This window comes from Artemia franciscana, chromosome 12 (assembly GCF_032884065.1).
Source record: "Artemia franciscana chromosome 12, ASM3288406v1, whole genome shotgun sequence".
Classification (NCBI taxonomy): domain Eukaryota; kingdom Metazoa; phylum Arthropoda; class Branchiopoda; order Anostraca; family Artemiidae; genus Artemia; species Artemia franciscana.
Genome location: NC_088874.1, coordinates 41626994 through 41647290, shown reverse-complemented (window position 1 = coordinate 41647290; position 20297 = coordinate 41626994). Strand labels below are relative to the sequence as shown.

The following is a 20297-nucleotide window of genomic DNA, read 5'->3' as shown; positions in this document are numbered from 1 at the left end:
ACGGCGCACACATGAGTGTTACATAATACTTTTAGAGATTTTTTCTTCGGGATTTCTTTTTTCTTTCAAGGCCTTTTCATCTTTCAAAGTGTTTTTTTAGATTTCATTTTTTTTCAAGACGTTTTTCTTAGGGTATTTTTATAATCTAAAGCTTTTGTCTACATTAGGATTCGACAAAGATTTTCATCTGTTTAGAGGGTGCTGTGTGTCTGGGAATTGCCATGGGACATCGTAATTTAACTATTAAATGGCAAGTTTCCGCTCTTCAAATAAAACAATGGTCATTTTTAGTTTCTAAAGTCATCCTTTATGAGGAAAAGGGCATAAACACCTTTAGGTGTTATAATGTGAGCCAGAGGGTGTCACCGGTTTTGTAGATTGTAGCACGATGACCTCAATTGCTAGTAGTCATAAGAAAAACATTATTGGAGATTTTCTTTTTAGTTTAAACAATTGATATTAGTGTATGTGGCTATTTTTTGCTTGAAAATGTCTGAAGATACTTAAGGTGTGATAATGCGTTCCAGAGGATGCCACGATCCAGCCATTGGGTGCCACTCTGGCGGTAAGTGCCTTGTAGTATTACGATGTAATAATGAAAAGCTATATTCCATCAGTTCAAATAAATATTATCTATCGGGATATTCAAACGTCAGAAAACGCTCAAGTGATGATGGTGGGTAATAGATGGTGCCACTAGGCAGGTATATTTTGCGACGCTAGCGTGAATTGCTACGAGTCACCAGGAGAAACATTATTGGGAATTTTTCATTCAGTTTAAACGATCGATTCTAGTGTAAACAGATGTTTTTGCAGGAAAATGCCCGAAAAATGCCATGTGTGTAATAATGCTTGTCAGAGGCTGCCGTGTGTCGGCCATTGAGTGTCACAGCCCAGGAAGTGCCATGGAACGTCGCAACCTAACAATGAAACGTTAAGTCTCTGCAGTTCAAATAAAAAGAATGGTTATTTTTAGTTTATGAAGTTATTTTTACGGGAACAACACTTTGGTGTGATAGTATTCACCAGAGGATGTCATCGGGCCGTTAAGCTGTACCACGTTGGTGAGAATTACCAGGAGTCATGAGAAAAATGTTATTGGGGATTTTTCATTAAGTTTAGACGATCGATTCTAGTGTAAACGAATATTTTTGCAAGAAAATGCTTTAAAATGCCATATGTGTAATAATGCTTGCCAGAGCGTATTGTGTGTCGGCCATTGAGTGTCACATGGTGGGTATTGCCTTGGACTGACACGTTCTACAGCTTAAAGTTTAGCTGGGAGGTATCAAAAGAATTTTTCAGTGGAGGGGTACTGAAATATAACATATAGTCAAAGAAACGGGGTATCTTCATTAAAAGCTGACAAAAATAACCGAATGCAAAATTGTGTCTCTTCTTTCTTCCAGGTACGTCTAACAGAGCAATAGAAACGATGCATTATCATTAAGACATCTCAGAAACATTTCTTAATATGGCTTAAATTTACCTCTAATAAAAACTTTTCCCGTCCACCTGGAATTGCTTGCTTGGGTGGGCCAGCCAAATATTGTGACGGTGGCGTGAATATGCATAGTCTTGGCTCAAAGAAATGTGGCATTTTCATTAAAGCCTCTCAGAAATATCTCTTAATATGACTTAAGTTTACTTTTAATAAGAACCATCCAACCCCTGAAATTGTTTGATAGGACCACCGCCTTTCTTTAATTCACGCTTTTTTAACTTATATTTTATCCTATATCAGCTTTTTTGAGGTTTTATTTTTTCTTTTTGTTAAGTTTTATTGATTTTTTCTTTGTTTTAATAATGCGTGTAATTTCGTTCTCATTAAGTAACTTTTATGTACAATAAAAAGCCTTCATTCTTTACATTTCCTGTTCTAGGATAAAACTTGAATATTTAACCATCTATGACATTTAAGCATCTTGTGGCCTATGTACATAGGTATGCTCGTTCTAGATTGCCTCCAATATAAGTGCTAAATTCTGTGTAGTGAAGAGGAAAAAAAGACTTTCGATCATATGTGATGGTGTACCATATTTTAGCCAAAATGATGCTTTCGCTTTTGTTTTATCTCTGATAGCACATTCAAGTTCCAATACAGTAAAAGACTATTACAAAAAACGTGTTCTGAAAAAGCCCCAAAGTTATCTGATAATACCCTCTAACGCATTACTTAGCAAGCAGGTGCACTTCAAATGTAACCAATTTCTAGTAATTTGTTTTCTCCCCTCCATTTCAATTCTTGCAATCATAAGAAAACACGCGATACATTAAATCATTCTAGTGAACGGGACTGGGAATTTCTTTCTGCGTGAATAGGTTATAACGTAGAAAGTATTACCCGAATAATAATGTTAGAAAGGCTGTCATATTCCAACTGTCTAAAATCTTAATACGGACATAAATCTTTCGATTAAAAAGGTTCCTTGAGAAAATGAAAATGAAATCTAAAAAATCGCCTTGTAAGAAAAGAAAAATCCCGAAGAAACAAAAATCTTAAAGTATTATTTAACACCCATGTGTGTACCGTCATAACGTAGGACCCACATATGCGCCATCATTATGTAACATCCCACGTCTGCGCTGTTATTACGTATTATCGCACGTGTGCCCCTGTCATTATGTAACACCCATGTGTGCACAGTCATCATAACCAGTGCTTATGTTGAGTTTATGCAACACTTACGTGGTTATATTGGAAGGTACCTCTGGCTAAGAGGTCGAAAAAATTCCTTTTTTGACAAAATTTTTTTCTACTTTTCAATAATATGTAGTATTCAACAGAAAGCAGAGTTCTAGTAAACGGGCCTGGGAACTATCTGTGCGTCGAATAGGTTATAAAGTAGAAAGTACTAGCCAAATAATAATATTAGAAATGCTTTCATAGTCCAGCTGTCTAGAGCTCTATTCCATTAGATGAAAATCTCTTTCGAATCCTAATGCGGGCAAATATATTTAGATTATAAAGGCTCCCTGAGAAAAACGTCTTGAAAGAAAATGTATTCTAAAAAAATCGCCTTGAAAGGAAAAGAAATCCCGAAGAAAAATTCTTTTTAAAGTATTAAGTAACACCCACGTATGTGCCGTCATTGTTTAACATCCCACGTCTGCACTGTCATTATGTATTATCTTAGTGTGCTCCTGTTATTACGTAACACCCACATGTGCAACGTCATCATAACCAGTGCTTATGTTGAGTTTATGCAACACTTATGTTGTTACATTGGAAGGTAAGAATTTTAACTTTTGACATAAGGGAGCTTACGCTGAACCAATAAAGAAGCAGATTTTTGCAAAATATCCAAAACTTAAACATAGCCTATTCAGTCGTGGGTGAAAAACTGGCTCTATCTGAGCTCTCATGACCTTAGCATAAGAGATAAAATTGCGAATCAAGACATTTGAAGGAGCATAGCTGATGGCGTGGTTGCTTCCTTTCCACAGCATCTAATTCTATATTTTCCATTTAGCCAATTTGTGACCCCAGTTTTTATAAAAGTTTTAAGCCAAAACACTATGTGAGCGGCATCGGCTTCACATAAGAAGTGGCACCTTATGCGTCTCTTTTATTGCTGTTCTCTGGCTAAGAGGTCGAAAAAATCTCTTTTTTGACAACAAAGTTTTTTACTTTTCAATATTATGCAATATTCAAGAGTCCAACCTGGCAAAATAGGAAGTGCTCTGGATGGTGAACATGGGGTTAAAATCGATAGCTGAAAATGTTTCATAAGCGAATATGGGTTTGGATGCTAAAATCTGCTTGTTAGCCAACATGGGTTAGAGGGGGTCTCAAGATGCATGTATAGCCTATTACATACAATTCATATGGATACCTTTATGCATTGTTTATACAAGTGTAATGAGCAATGCTGGAGGAATGTGGTCTTATTAACCTGATTTCGCTAAAACTGTAATATATAAAGTTTAGAGTAAAGGTCAGAGTAGCTTCACCTAATGAAAACAAGTTATTTTTTATTTTATACTAGCTGTTGGGGTGGCGCTTCGCGCCACCCCAACACCTAGTTGGTGGGGGCGCTTCGCGCCCCCCCCCCCCCCAAGCCCCCCCGCGCGCGTAAGTCGTTACGCGCCATTGTAGTTGTGTCCCTATGTCCCACCTGTGAATATAGATATATATATATATATATATATATATATATATATATATATATATATATATATATATATATATATATATATATATATATATATATATATATGTTTTTAACTACGTAAAACTTGCGAATATACAACATTCTTTGCTGTCTCTTTGAGGGTCCCGGGCGTCATTGATATTCCTTGTGTCCCGGTCGTCATTCGTGTCCCGGTGTCCCAGTCTGTATATACATTCGTTTTTGAATTGGTCTTTTTTTTAGGTTTTAGTTTTCTGCCTTTTTTTAGTTTTTTTTTAGTTATACCTCATGATTCTAATGATTGCTCTTGAGCTTTGTTGGTGGTGATTGCTAATCGAACATTCTCTGTGTCCCCATCGTCATTTATATATCCTCCTGTGCCCACCGGCGTCCCCGTTGTAGTTGTGTCCCTGTGTCCCGGTCGTCATTTATATTCCCTGTGTCCCGGTCGTCATTTGTATTCCGGTGTCCCAGTCTGTATATACATTCGTTTTTGAAATGGTAAATGATGAAATAAATTTTTGTATTTTTCCCCTTTTTTTCTTTTTAGTTTTTTTTGGTTTTTACATTTTTTTTAGTTTTTTTAGTTTTTTTTCTTTTTTCTTTTTATTTTTTTTTTATTTTTATTTTTTTAGTTTTGTTTCTCTCCTTTATTTTTCTTTTTGTTTCCTTTTTTTAGTTTTTTTTAGTTTTTAGTTTTTTAGCTTTTTTATTTTTTTATTAGTTTTTAGTTTGTTTTTTTCTTTTTAGTTTTTTTGTAGTTTTTACCTTTTTTTAGTTTTTTTTTTTACTTATGTCCTGGTCGTCATTTATACTTCCTGTGTCCCGGTCGTCATTTGTGATGGTTTGTTGACGGTGTTTTGTTGATGGTGATTGCTAATTGAACATTCCTTGTGTCCCGGTCGCTTTCTCTTTGAGTGTCCCGGTCGTCATTTATATTCCCTATGTGCCGGTGTCCTGGTCGTCATTTGTGTCCCAATGTAATTTCGTAATTTCGTCAGTCGAAAACATGACGTCAGCCGACACAGAAACATGACGTCACCTGATCCACAGACAGACAGACAGACAACTTATTTTTATATATATATAGATTATTTAGTCAATTGGGCTGTAAAGGTGCACAGAACCTCGCTCTATTCTCTGTTGAAATTTTGTTAGCATGCTTGTTAACTTTTTTTATGGCACTTGGTATTAACCAAGTGACATATAGCAATCGCAAATTCTGTCGGTCCCGGTTTTGCTACTTTAGGCACTTCCAGGTAAGCTAGGACGATGAAATTTGGCAGGCGTATCAGGGACCGGACCAAATTAAATTATAAATAGTCTTTTTCCCGATTTGACCAACTGGGGGGAGTGGGGGGCCCGTTAATTCGGAATAAATAGAAAAAATGAAGTATTTTTAACTTAAGACGGGTTATCAGATCTTAATGAAATTAAATAAAAAAAAAACAAGTTTTTTTTAATGAAAGTAAGGAGCGACATTAAAACTTAAAACGAACAGAAATTACTCCGTATATGAAAGGGGCTTTTCCTCCTCAACACCCCGCTCCTTACGCTAAAGTTTTTTATTGTTTTAAAAAGTAGAGTTGCGAGAAAGAATTAAACTTTAGCGCATGGAGCGGGGTGTCGAGGAGGAAAAGCCCCTTTCATATACGGAGTAATTTCTGTTCGTTTTAAGTTTTAATGTCGCTCCTTACTTTCATTAAAAAAAACTTGTTTTTTTTATTTAATTTCTGAAAGTTTTTGAATTAATGCATGTCTGATTTTGGCTCTCCGTACATAAATTACTAAAATGAAATTAGCATATTAATTCTTTTTTTGGCTAAATGGCTTTCTCTTAGTTTTGATCAGACGATTTTGAGAAATAAGGGGTGGGGAAGGAGGTCTAGTTGCCCTCCAATTTTTCCGTTACTCAAAAAGGCAACTAGATCTTTTAATTTTTAACGAACGTTTTTACTATTTAAAAAAAAACGTAACTTAAGAATTAACTTACGTAACAAACGTACATAACTTACGTAACTTACGTTACGTTTTATCCCAATTCTTTAAGAATGACCCCTGAATCAGAAAGGCCGTAGAATAAATAGTTGAAATTATTAAAAAAAAATTTAGCATAAAGAGCGAAGTATTTATCTCCTCCTAAATACCTCGCTCTTTATGCTAAAGTATTTTTAGAACCCTCCATATCCGTAATAATCTCTGTTCGTTTTAAGTTTTAATGCTTCTCCTTACTTTCAATTGAAAAAACTTTTTCATGTTTATATTTTCATTGTTTTTTTTATAGTAATGCTAGAAAGTCTTGCGCCCTTTTCATTGAATTTCTCTTCCTCCATGAAATACTCCTCCAAGGAAAGATCCTCCCATATAGCCCCCTCCCCTGAACCCCACACCGAAACCAAAAAAATCCCCCTGATAACGTCGGTACACTTCCCAGTAACCATTACTGTATGTAAATATTGGTCAAAGTTTGTAACTTGCAGCCCCTCCCCCAGGGACTGTGGGGGGTAAGTCATCCCGAAAGACATAGTTATTATGGTTTTCGACTATGAAGAACAAAATGGCTGTCTCAAAATTTTGATCCGTTGACTTTGGGAAAAAAATGAGCGTGGGAGGGGGCCTAGGTGCCCTCCGATTTTTTTGGTCACTTAAAAAGGGCACTAGAACTTTTCATTTCCGTTAGAATGAGCCCTCTTGCAACACTCTAGGACCACTTGGTCGATACGATGACCCCTGGAAAAAAAAAAAAAAACAAAAAACAAATAAACACGCACCCGTGATTTGTCTTCTGGCAAAAAATACGAAATTCCACATTTTTGTAGATTGGACCTTGGAATTTTTTCTATAGGGTTCTCTGATACGCTGAATGCGATGGTGTAATTTTCGGGGGTGTTACCCCCTATTTTCCAAAATAAGGCAAATTTTCTCAGGCTCGTAACTTTTGATGACAAAGACTAAATTTGATGAAACTTATATATTTAAAAACAGCATAAAAATCTGATTCTTTTGACGTATTTTGTACTATCAAAGTTCCGTTTTTTAGAGTTTCGTTTACTATTGAGCTGGGTCGCTCCTTACTACAGTTCGTTACCACGAACTGTTTGATTTGATGTTCGGAAGGATATCGTGTCTCAGAGCTGTTATTTTAAATCCCGACCTGATCTGGTGACACTGGGGGGGGGAGGTTGGGAGGGGGAACATAAAATCTTGGAAAACACTTAGAGTGGAGGGATCGGGATGAAACTTGGTGGGGAAATAAGCACAAGTCCTAGATACATAATTGACATAACTGGAACGGATTCGCTCTCTTTGGGGTAGTTGGCTGGGGCGGGGGTTAATTCTGAAAAATTAGAAAAAATGAGGTATTTTTAACTTACGAACGGGTGGTCGGATCCTAATGAAATTTGATATTTAGAAGGATATCATGTCTCAAAGCTCTTATTTTAAATCTCGACCGGATCTGGTGACATTGGGGGGAGTTTGGGGTGGGGGAACCTAAAATCATGGAAAACGCTTAGATTGGATGGATCGAGATGAAACGTGGTGGGAAAAATAAGCAGAAGTCTTAGGTACGTGATTTACATAATTAGAACGGATCTGCTCTATTGGGGGGGGGGGGGTTAATTCTGAAAAATAGAAAAAATGACGTATTTTTAACTTACGAAGGAGTGATCGGATTCGTTACGTAAGTTAATTCGGAAGTTACGTTTATTTTTACTAATAAAAACATTCGTAAAAAATTAAGACTTCTAGTTGCCTTTTTAAATAACCAAAAGATTGGAGGGTAACTAAGCCTACTCCCCCGCTCCTTTGGACCTCGTAGCTCGGATATCTTATTTTAAATCTCAACCGGATCCAGCATCATTGGGGGGCAGTTGGGTGGGGGACCGGAAATTTTAGAAAATACTTAAAGCGGTGAGATCAGGATGAAACTGGATTAGAAGAATAAAAGCCTGTCTAAGATACGTGACTGACATAACCGGGCCGGATCTGCTCTTTTTGGTGGAGTTGGGGGGGGGGTAATTTGGAAAAATGAGGTATTTGTAACTTACGAAAGGGTGACCAGATCTTAATGAAATCTGATATTTAGAAGGATCCTGTGCTTTAAAGCTCTAATTTTAAATTCAGACGAGATCCTGTGACATTGGGGGGAGTTGGAGGGGGAAACCGGAAATCTTGGAAAACGTGACAATTGGGGTATTTTTATCTTACGAATAGGTCGCCGGATCTTAATGAAGTTTGATATTTAGAAGGAATTCATTTCTCAGAGCTCTTATTTCAAACCCCGACCAGATCTTTTGATATTTGGGGGAGTTTGAGGGGGAAATCTTTCAGTGGAGGAATCGGGAGGAAGCTATTTGGATAAAATAAGCAAATGTCCTTGATACGTGATTGACGTAAACGTACCAGATTCGCTCTCTTTGGGGAAGTTGGGGGAGGGGTTTAGTGATTTGGCGTGTTTGGTGCTTCTAGACGTGCTAGGACGATGAAAATTGGTAGGCGTGTCAGGGAGCTGCACAAATTGACTTGATAAAGTCGTTTTCCCAGATTCGACCATCTGGGGGGCTAAAGGGATAGGAAAAATTAGGTATTTATAACTTACGATTGGGTGATCGGATCTTAATGAATTTTGATATTTAGAAGGAAATCGTGACTCAGAGCTCTTATTTTAAATCCTGACTGGCATTAAGCCTCTGATTTTCTTTTTAAATCAATCTATTGATTCTTAAAATTTTGTTAGAGGTAGGTAGGTAGGTAGGTAGGTATTTAGGTAGGTATGCGTTTATTTCATCAAATAAAAATTACTAAAATTGCACTTACAATCAATAATATACTGCTCAATTTAGGGACCTAAAATGTCCCTGTTCAGCAGCAAACTACAACAAATAAATGATAACTATTCATTCAAAACCAAAGAAAAAAAAAAAAAAAAAAAAAAAAAAAAAAAAAAAAAAAAAAAGAAGACGAAACACTATACAATCTCCAAACAGCCATCTCTCATCATAAAAAAAGAAAAAAAAGGGATAAAAATTTAAACAATATAATTTATAATTTATTCAAAAAATAATTTTTTATTCTTACTTTAAATAACATAAGATTTTCAGAACACCTAACACTCTCTGGAATTGAGTTCCAAATAACAACACCTACATGTTTAATCATAAACCCAGATCGCGTTGTATGCCTGATTTCACTAGTCAGCTGATCAGAGCTCCTAGTAGAATAATCGTGGTAATTTGAATTATATCGATAAAAACTTCTAAAATATTGAGGAGACAATCCATTTAAAACCTGGTATACAAAAATTGAAATCTGTTGAGATTTGATAAAATCAATATTCAAGATATCTAAATCTCTAAAACTATCTCTAGTACTACCACACTCAAGATACTCACCCAAACTTCTAATTGCCTTATTCTGCATAATCTGGACCCTTTTTACATGACTAGAAAAATTGCTTGCATACAATGAACAACCATACACTAAATAAGGATGGACAATTGAATAATAAATTGCTTTCAGGACATGTAGAGGAAAAAAATCATGAAATCTTCTTAAAATACCAACTCCGCGAGCCAATTTTGAAGATAAAACTTTGCAATGATGAATCCAACTGAAATTTACATCAAAATAAAATCCTAGATATCTACATTGAAAAACCTGACTGATGGAAACACCTTGTAAAAGAATACTATGACAGTTATTTACAACTTTACCAATACGACTAAATATCATATAATTAGTCTTCTCAGTATTCACTGCAAGAAAACTATGCTTTGTGAACTGAGATAAATTCTCCAAAGCTACATTAGTTATCTCTATAAGATCTTCGACAGATTCCCCAATCACTGTAAGCGCTGTGTCATCTGCGAATGATGTAACTACGGCACCAGGAATGTAAAAACGCATTGTATCCACGTATATAAGAAACAGTAAAGGTCCTAATACCGAACCTTGGGGCACTCCACAATTCACATTGAAGGGTTTCCCTACCACATCATCTATCATAACTTTGATGGACCTACCATGCAAGTAAGACCTAAACCAATTCAAACACTTCTCACGGACTCCCAAACAAGCTAGCCTACTTAATAAAAGATTAAAATCAACGGTATCAAATGCTTTTTTAAAATCTATGAACACAGTAAGAGGGATAAGATTCCTTTCTAGGGCACTATTAACGCACTCCATTAGATGGTATGCCGCATGAACAGTTGAATGTTTAGTTCTGAAACCGAACTGTGACTCACTTAATATTCCGAGCTTGTCTAAATATTCATACAGCTGTCGATGTACTATTTTCTCGTATATCTTTGAGAATAGTGGTAACAAGCTTATAGGTCGATAGTTCGTCATATCTTGCTTATTGCCTGATTTGAACAGTGGTAGGACCTTTGCTTGCTTAAGCGCTTCAGGGAATTGGCCGACTTCAAGTGACAGGTTAACGAGGTAGAGAAGACATGGTAGTAGATACACTGAAACTACTTTGAATGCTTTCAGATTCAAACCGTCAATACCAGCAGCATTTGACTTTAAATTCTTCACAATTTTTGTTAATTCTTCAATTGACGCTTTTTCAAATTGAAATTTATGATGCTCACCTCGATTATCTTCAAAGAGCGTGTCACTTTTCGCTGGGTCTCCGTGAGAAGTGTCTTCCCTGATTCTACTTCCAATACCAGAGAAGAATTTACCAAACTCGTCAGCAATCTGCTGCTTATCAGTCAATGTAACACCCTCGACAGTGATAGCATTTATGAGGCCATAATGTTTACCTGTGCCTTTAATCACGCCGTTAATGGTCTGCCAAGTGCCCCGCATATCACCTTTTTGTTCATTAAATTTTTCGATGTAATATTTTTTTTTTTTTGAACGTCTTAACTTATTCACTAAATTTCGTTGACGAATATATTCATTTTTACTTTCTTCAGATGAGTCATTTAAACTTTTAAAGAAGCAAGCGTTACGAGCATTTATAGCTTCAACAACTTCATCATCAATCCAGGGTTTTCGGGGGATATCTCGTTCTTTTTTCCTAGTAAGTTTCAAGGGACAAGCAGACTCAAATATCGGAGTAATTATCCCAAGAAAGTTGTTGAGGGCACGCGAGGGATCCGGTTCTTCATACACTTTCTCCCACGATATTACACTTATTTGTTCACGGAACTCATGTAAATTTGCCGGCCGAAGATCTCTTATAAGTTTACGCCTAGACTTTTCGCAAGTCGGGATCCGTTGCTTTATCGTACATGAAACAGGAAGATGATCAGATCCCGGATGGATCATGATATCACAATAAGAATCAGGAACTAAATTTGAAGGGAGAAACACATTATCAATAAGAGTAGCAGAATGTTCAGTTATTCTAGAAGGAAGGCGATTCATTGGAAAATAACCATGCGATAACATCAAGTTAAAAAACTCAAAATTATAGCTATTCAAACATAACAAATCAAAATTAAAATCACCCATGATTATGCATTCATTTTTTACAGACAGAAGTTTACATAAATAATCATCAAATAAATCAAGGAACTCAACCGAGGGAGTGCTAGGTGGCTTATAAACCAAACAAATTACTATCTTTTTATTCTCAACAAATACAATTTCCACAGAAAAAATTTCCACCTTCCCTTCAATCCAAAGGCATAAGTCATCCCTTTCTTCAAATTTTATTCCATTTTTCAACAAAAAAGACAAACCTCCTTGTCTCATCCGATTTCTAACCTTCGAAATCATTTGGTAACCTGGAAAAATGTAAGACGAGAGACAGCTGTCCATAGATAAAAACGTTTCACAAATACCTAATACATCAATACTACTATTCATAGCAGACAAAAAATTTTCAATATCCTCAGACGATGACGTAACATGACAATTCCATTCAGACACACGAAAACTCTTATTTTCTTTCCGTATTGGAAATTCAAATGATACATACTGACTTTTTCTTACTGGCTCAGGGCATTTTACAACACTATCTTGAGCAATTTTACACTCTAAAATTTCATTAACATCTAAAGCATTATTTTCTAATTCATCCAACCGATCCTTCTGGTGTAACGGCAAAACTAATTATCAAGAAATAAGAACAATATAAACTGTACTGATTCCTATTGGAAAAAAAAAAAAAAAAAAAAAAAAAAAAAAATCTAAGCGACATCTTGCAACGACCATAGGCGACGGGGGAAAGCATCACTCGCAAGGCGTATATAAATTCGGCCTTGATCAGACCACACTTGTTTATTACCGTATTTTTCACGTGCTAGGTTCAGAATATCACGTCTCTGCTTTGTTAAATTTTCTGATACAAATACACCAGTGCGCACTAGTTTCGACTTAAGCTTAAAAACTTTTTGGGCAATTTCTTTCGACCTGAATTTTACCAGAACCGGAGCTATGGCATCTTGACGAGTTGTAGAACTGTTTATTTTAAATCTTCTCACTTCCACAATATCACCATCAGACACTTCAGATATTTCCATTTTATTGCGAATCACACCCCCGATTACAGACTTTAAGTCACTACTTGGAGGCTGTTTGATACCATTGAAAAGAAGACTATCTAGCCTTAAGTCCTGATCATACATATCTAATTTCTGCTCTGCATTCTTAACTCTCTCCTCAAGAAATATTATTTGATTTCTTAGGAATTTCAGCTCGTTACTGAGGGCTAAGAATTTCGGTTCAAACTCAACAATCAAAGCTGAATAAACTTCATTAACGATAGTTGAACTCTGAGCTTTTATAGCATGCAAAGTGTCACTGGATAGAGACTGCCTACCAGCAGCAGTGGCCACTAGTTTTTCATCCAGCTTTTCGTCTATTTTTTTAGCAAGATTTTCGATCACACTTTGGATTTCCTGTTCTGTCGCGGAAATGTGAGTAATAATAGCCGACGATCCCGCTATGGTTTTTTGCCCAGGAATTGAAATTTGGGTTTTTAGCTTCTCTTTGCAAAGTTCTATATAAATGTTCGGTTGATGAATAAAATCATCAAATGCTCCCTTTACACCCTTGCTAGTAGATTTCATAGCTTCAGCCTTATTTGCTTCAAACTGCATAAGCTGTGACTCGAGAACAAACTGGGTGTCACGGGACCCGTAGCAAAAAACCAGATACTTAAAGACTTTTGACTTTGAGTTCGTAGTCTTTGAATTCAAAACCTCAATAATACGAACTGGCCAATCGGGGAATCCTCGAAACTTTGCTAGAGCCAGATCATGAATACTAAATTTAGCCATTATCTGTAGCTCAAATTTATCAAAAGTAGTTTACAGACCTGCTAATTGATTTCTTCACCGTACTCTTAAAAAATATCCAAATATCTAAGCATCCAAAATACTCGTGCCAAAAATCACACGTCACTAATTATCAGGCAATCGTTGCGCAATGAAATAACTATCCAAAAAGTTGAAAACTGAAGAGCTCATACCATATGAGCTCTTGGATCTTAGCTCTTCTTGCCTCGTCACAAGTGCCATATGAGCTCTTAGCTCTTGTTTTTATTTGGTATTTTATTAGAAAGTCAACAGAGAAAATTCTCTGTTAACAGAGTAACAACAGATTATTAGTTTTTGGTAGTCAAAATTAACTCTCCATTGACAATTTTGTCAACAGGTGAGAATTACAGATAGAAAACCGAACTATTCTTCGTCAGTAGCTGTCGACAAAGAATGCTAATCGAACGAGGCTCAGATTCTGTCTGGTAGAAGCAGGATATAAACAAATCATTTCTAACTGTATCTCCTGGTTCTGTTGGTAGTGCCTCTGCACACTTTTGCATCTTTCACTATAGGGGAAACTAATCTGCATCTTTACCATATTTAGCTCATTTTGATTACTGGATTCATTCTCTCCGCTTTAAGTATTTTCTAAAATTTTCGGTCCCCCCCAACGGCCCAACGGCCCCCCCAATGACGCTGGATCCGATTGAGATTTAAAATAAGAGATCTCACAAGAACAACGTGAAAACAGGCTTTCGGCTGAAAGAGATAATGCCAAAAGAAAGCGTGCCAAGGAATCAGGTACAGTCCAGTCGATGATTATAGCTTGAGTAGATGTGTTGCGCCTCAGGAAAAGATAACCTTCCTCAACTGGCTGCACCACCAGAGCCATTGAAGACTTTGCTTACTGGAACTACGTCAGAATCTAAGCGTTTTTTTATTAAACATCAGAAAATATAACTCATGTTTCCAAATGACGTCGTTTGGTGCCCAAATCGAAAATCAAGATCAATACACCGGGACACAGGGAATAACAATGACGACCGGGACACTCAAAGAAACATTACAGACCGGGACACAAATGGCGACCGGGACATCGGGACACAGGGAATATAAATGACGACCAGGACACGGGGACACAACTACAACGGGGACGCCGGGGGGGCACAGGGGGGATATATAAATGACGACGGGGACACAGGGAATATTCGATTAGCAATCACCATCAACAAAGCTCAAGGGCAATCATTAGAAAAATGCGGTATAGATCTGAATACGGATTGTTTTTCCCATGGACAGTTATGTGTTGCGTGTTCAAGAGTCGGTAAACCTGACAATCTATTTATATGCACAGACAATAGGACAGCGAAGAATTTTGTATATTCGCAAGTTTTACGTGGTTTAAAACATATATATATATATATATATATATATATATATATATATATATATATATATATATATATATATATATATATATATATATATATATATATATATATTCACAGGTGGGACACAGGGACACAATGGTGCGTAACTAATATGGCGCGTAACGACACGCGCGGGGGGGGGGCTTAGGGGGGCGCGAAGCGCCGCACCAACAGCTAGTTCTACATAAAAATCCTGTTCTTCATTTATAGTAAACCCAACATTTTGAAACTTGTTCTAGACGATTTTAGAGAATTTCAAGACAAAAATGTACTTGGTACTTAAGTACCGATAAGTACACGAAAAATGTATTAAGTATGTGCTTAAAGTAGTCTTCAAAAAATGTTTTTAAGTATGTATTTAAGTACTTGGAACTGTACTTAAGTACGTGCATTTAAGTACCGACCCAACACTGGTTTTGGAAAATACATAATTTATTCATTTCTGTTATAACTTGCTAGTACTTGTTCCTGGCGATTTTACGCCTCAATTAGCACCTGAAATTCAGATGTTAGGTGGCAATTTGTTTAACTGCAATATCCCACGCTGAGGACGGCTGAGCTTGAAGAGTCGCACCATTGACTCTCACTCCAAGTCAAAGGGCTAGCAACTCAAGGACTTGAATCCCCACCCCATTGGACACGGGAGTTCTATTTTAAATCTGTTTTATAAATTCTAAGACAAAAATTAATGTTGTAATATAATTATTGAAATCAATTTTTTGCTTAACTCACTTAGTATCAAGGTTGGAATGCCAATAACTCCACTAGACATCCATCGTATCGAACTTAATAAGCCTACATTAAGGTGCTCTTGTCAGAGGGAGGGGCTTATTGTATTTCCGATACGTATACCTCATCGTGCTCCCTGTTGGAGAATGTGAAACCTTTTCGCCAATCTTCCCTTGTATGAAGCAAACAGTCTTTATTTTTTCGATATTTGGGAAACGATATTCAGACCTATGTATCGAAATACTTACATTTAATTTGCAATCGAACTGAATAAAAGCTATGACATAACGCCTGGAATGAATTTTCAAATAAGGAATTATCCTCGGCTTTGAATATATCCATTTTTAAGTGCCTGAAAATGCACTTTCATGTAGTGGCGAGATTTATGAGTACAGTGTTGTCAGTAACAGTTTTGACTGAGAAAAGACCAAACAATAATATTATTATAACATAACGCAATTTTAACCATTAATATAAGAAGGAAATATTTACCATACTTTTTGTATATTTTTAGGAGGTTGTGTTGCCAGACAATTCTGATGGTTCAATTATTGTTCCCAAAAGAAAAGGAAGAAGGAAAGTTGTTGCACCAGAATTCCCACCAGAAGGAATCGAAGCTTTGAAAAAACTTTTGGAGGAAAATCGGCGAAAAAAAATGAATCAGGAAAATGAAAAAGACGGGTGTTCAACGGGTAGAAATGAACCTAATGTGCCTCTTGAAAGAGTAAGCAATTCGGTTGTTCATATAAAAATGTGATAATTTGAGGGGGTTTTTTCCCTATTTTATTCAACTTTTCTATTCCTTCTGAGAATTACGAGAATGTCTTCAGAGTATTTCATCTGAGATTCATGCATCGTTTAGCTTTTTTCCTTTTTTTAGCATTTAGTTTTTAAAGGGATAACTTATTGAGTCAAGATTCAGGCAATCTTCGCAAGTCTAAAATTTAACAAAACCATATATGTAGTAAACTGCTTCTGAACTTTAGTGGTAGACACTAAAACTCAAGTTTGTTAACATTCAAGTTAATGACAAGTTTGTTATTCGGCTGTTTTAAATCAAAATACATTTATCTTATTTCTTTTTTAAAATTTTAGGATCTCCTTTAACTTCGTTTTAGAGTTACAATGGAGATATGCATTTTGAAGTTTTATAAAATTAAATCATTTCCAGAAAGAGTTGGAATGCCTTATTAATGGGAAGATGGTCTTGGTCCTTGTGATTTAGCTATAGATTTAGAAAGTCAGGTACAATATATTTAGAGACTTTTTTTGTCTTATCAATAAATTCAGCTTCCTCTGGGACTGATTGGCAATTCTGAAAGAGTGAAACAGTATAACCTGGCTAAATCTAATTTTGAAGAGGAAGTTTATTCAAATTTAATTTACCGGGGATAATTTTGTCGAAGAACACAACTAATGGCATATTGCCTTCCAATCCAGGGCAGGAAAAGGTATTCTATAGAAAAATTGTGATTCATGAGGGGCAGTGTGCTTGTCCCCTCTGTAAGGAGAAGGAATTTGTTAATATAATAATGCGCATAACAAATAAAATACACTTGGTTACCACGGAGAGACAGAGCTCGTGATTGTGGTGACCCCATCAATATTTACAACATAAATAATGTTAGTTTAAGATCCAATACTCAAGTCCACGGCCCACCACACAAAGCAGAACGACAAAATAAATACCACAATAACAAAACAATCAAACAAACGTGCACGGAAAATGACATCATGAGCAATCAGAGACGATGAATTAAAAAAAAAAAAAAAAAAAAAAAAAAAAAAATCCATAGAAAAAAAAAAGATTAAGACCCTTAATTAAGGAAGAAGGTTTAGACCCTTTTTTCCAGGAGTGGACGGTGCTTAATACTAACAAATATTTACATGGGGTTAATTTGCTGCTTCCTGACATTGTAGAAAGTAGAAATCCTACAACAATTGCTCAAGTGGGTGTGTATGTAGATAAATGCTGGGAAAAAAAGAAAAGGTTTATTCGATAAATTTTTTTTTTCTAGAATAGGTATATTTAGCTTTGTATTGGTTTTTGTGTGTTATTTATTTTTTCTTGTTAGTGATTTTCTTTTTTCTTTTTTTGTGTGTGTGTATGGCCCATGGACTTCTGAAATTCACTGATCTGTCTATATCTCTATAGATATGTTTCTTCAACAATTTTTTTTTGTAACTAGTCATTTTGTAAACTTTAAATAGTTTCTCGAGAACTTTTTGAGAACCTTGTTTTTGTTGTTGTTGTTGTTTTGAGAACTTATCAAGAGAGATTGGGACTTGTTCTTTCCCAGCTGAAACCATTCGTTTTTCTGGCACTTGATATTAACCAAGTGACATATAGCAATCGCAAATTCTGTCGGTCTGTCTGTCTGTCGGTCCCGGTTTTGCTACTTTAGGCACTTCCAGGTAAGCTAGGACGATGAAATTTGGCAGGCGTATCAGGGACCGGACCAGATTAAATTAGAAATAGTTGTTTTCCCGATTTGACCATCTGGGGGGAGTGTGGGGCCCGTTAATTCGGAAAAAATAGAAAAATTGAAGTATTTTTATCTTACGAACGGTTGATCAGATCTTGATGAAATTTGAAGTTTGGGAGGATATCCTGTCTCAGAGCTGTTATTTTAAATCCCGGCCAGATCTGGTGACATTGAGGGGGGGGAGTTGGGAGGGGCAAACCTAAAATCTTGGAAAACACTTAGAGTGGAGGAATCGGGATGAAACTTGGTGGTAAAAATAAGCACAAGCCCTAGATACATGATTGACATAACCGGAACGGATCCGCTCTCTTTGGGGTAGTTGGGTTGGGGGTAATACTGAAAAATTAGAAAAAATGAGGTATTTTTAACTTACGAACGGGTGATCGGATCTCAATGAAATTAGATATTTAGAAGGATATCGTGTCTCAAAGCTCTTATTTTAAATTCCGACCGGATCTGGTGACTTTGGGGTGGGGGACCCTAAAATCATGGAAAACGCTTAGATTGGAGGGATCGGGATGAAACTTGGTGGGAAAAATAAGCAGAAGTCTAAGATACGTGATTGATATAATTGGAACGGATCCGCTCTATTGGGGGGGGGGGTAATTCTGAAAAATTAGAAAAAATTACGTATTTATAACTTACGGAGGAGTCATTGGATCTTCATGAAACTTCATATTTAGAAGGACCTCTTAATTCAGATCTATTATTTTAAATCGTCATTGGGGGGGGGCAGTTGGGGGGATCGGAAATCTTAGAAAATAATTAAAGCGGAGAGATCAGGATGAAACTGGATGGGAAGAATAAAAACTTGTTTAAGATACGTGACTGACATAACCGGACCTGATCTGCTCTCTTTGGTGGAGCTGGGGGGGGGGGGGTAATTTTGAAAATTGAGGTATTTGTAAATTACGAAAGGGTGAAATTTAATCTTATTAATCTTAATGAAATTTGATATTTAGAAGGATCTTGTGCTTTAAAGCTCTAATTTTAAATTCTGACTAGATCCTGTGACATTGAGGGGAGTTGGAGGGAGAAACAGGAATTCTTGGAAAACGTGAAAACTGGGGTATTTTTATCTTACGAATAGGTGATAGGATCTTAATGAAATTTGATATTTAGAAGGAATTCATGTCTCAGAGCTCTTATTTCAAATCCCGACCAGATCTTTTGACATTGGGGGGAGTTGGAGGGGAAAATCTTGGAAAACACTTGGAGTGGAGGAATCGGGATGAAGCTTGGTGGATAGAATAAGCAAATGTCCTTAATACGTGATTGTCGTAACCGTACTGGATTTGCTCTCTTTAGGGGAGTTGGGGGGAGGGGTTCAGTGATTTGACGAGTTTGGTACTTCTGGACGTGCTAGGACGATGAAAATTGGTAGGCGTGTCAGGGAGCTACACAAATTGACTTGGTAAAGTCGTTTTCCCAGATTCGACCATCTGGGGGGCTATAGGGAGAGGAAAAATTAGAAAAAATTATGTATTTATAACTTACGAGTGGGTAATTGGATCTCAATGAATTTTGATTTTTAGAAGGACATCGTGACTCAGAGCTCTTATGTTAAATCCTGACCGGCATTAAGCCTCTGATTTTCCTTTTAAATCAATCTATTGATTCTTAGAATTTTGTTAGACCTCATACCATATGAGCTCTTGGCTCTTAGCTCTTCGTGCTTCGTCACAAGTGCCATATAAGCTCTTAGCTTTTGCTTTCTTTTTTGTTCGAATTTGGTTTGTTTGTTGAAGAAAGAAAAAAGAAAGTCAGAGTAATCGGAAAAGTGTATGTGTGCTTCCATTCTTATTATCTCTAGCAATTTATTTTCCTTATTTTCGCTTATTTTTGCATGCCTGTTCTCTTTTCTGTTTGTGTTTGTTGTAGGTGAATTTTGACAGTGTTTGAGTTTTTTGTCGGGGGGGGGATTATTGCATAAAAATAGCCTTGAAAAAAATGGCTTTTAGTTAAGCAGTATTATATAGAAAGCTTCCACCTTGCGTGAACTTTTTTTCTGAATATAGACCATTTTCTTGTAAATAAAAATAGTTCTTTTTTCTAAAAAAAAGAAAAGCATTATATTCCAAAAATTAGTAAATTTCATAAGCCATTATGTAAGTATTGGAGTTTTTACACACATCTTAAAATATTGGAAGGGCAGGGGGGCCTAAGAGCTTTTCTTTGCGTTCGTGCATCGCTTAAGTAATTATAGAACCTTTTTGAAAATATATTTGAAAAGTGTGTCAAAGGGATAAGGTATAGAAAAAGTGGCGTTTTGCTTCTTTTTTTTCTTTTTTTTTT

General features: G+C 36.3%; 1 protein-coding gene across 3 annotated transcripts in view; it reads left to right on the top strand.

Moving 5' to 3' along the window:
- Positions 1 to 20297, top strand: part of LOC136034140 (titin homolog) — a 166138-nt gene that overhangs the window by 54100 nt on the left and 91741 nt on the right. For all 3 annotated transcript variants that reach the window (XM_065715318.1, XM_065715316.1, XM_065715317.1), the window contains exon 7: positions 16031 to 16240. In XM_065715318.1, the coding sequence (XP_065571390.1) occupies positions 16031 to 16240 (210 nt within the window). The remainder of the gene's footprint in view (positions 1 to 16030; positions 16241 to 20297) is intronic.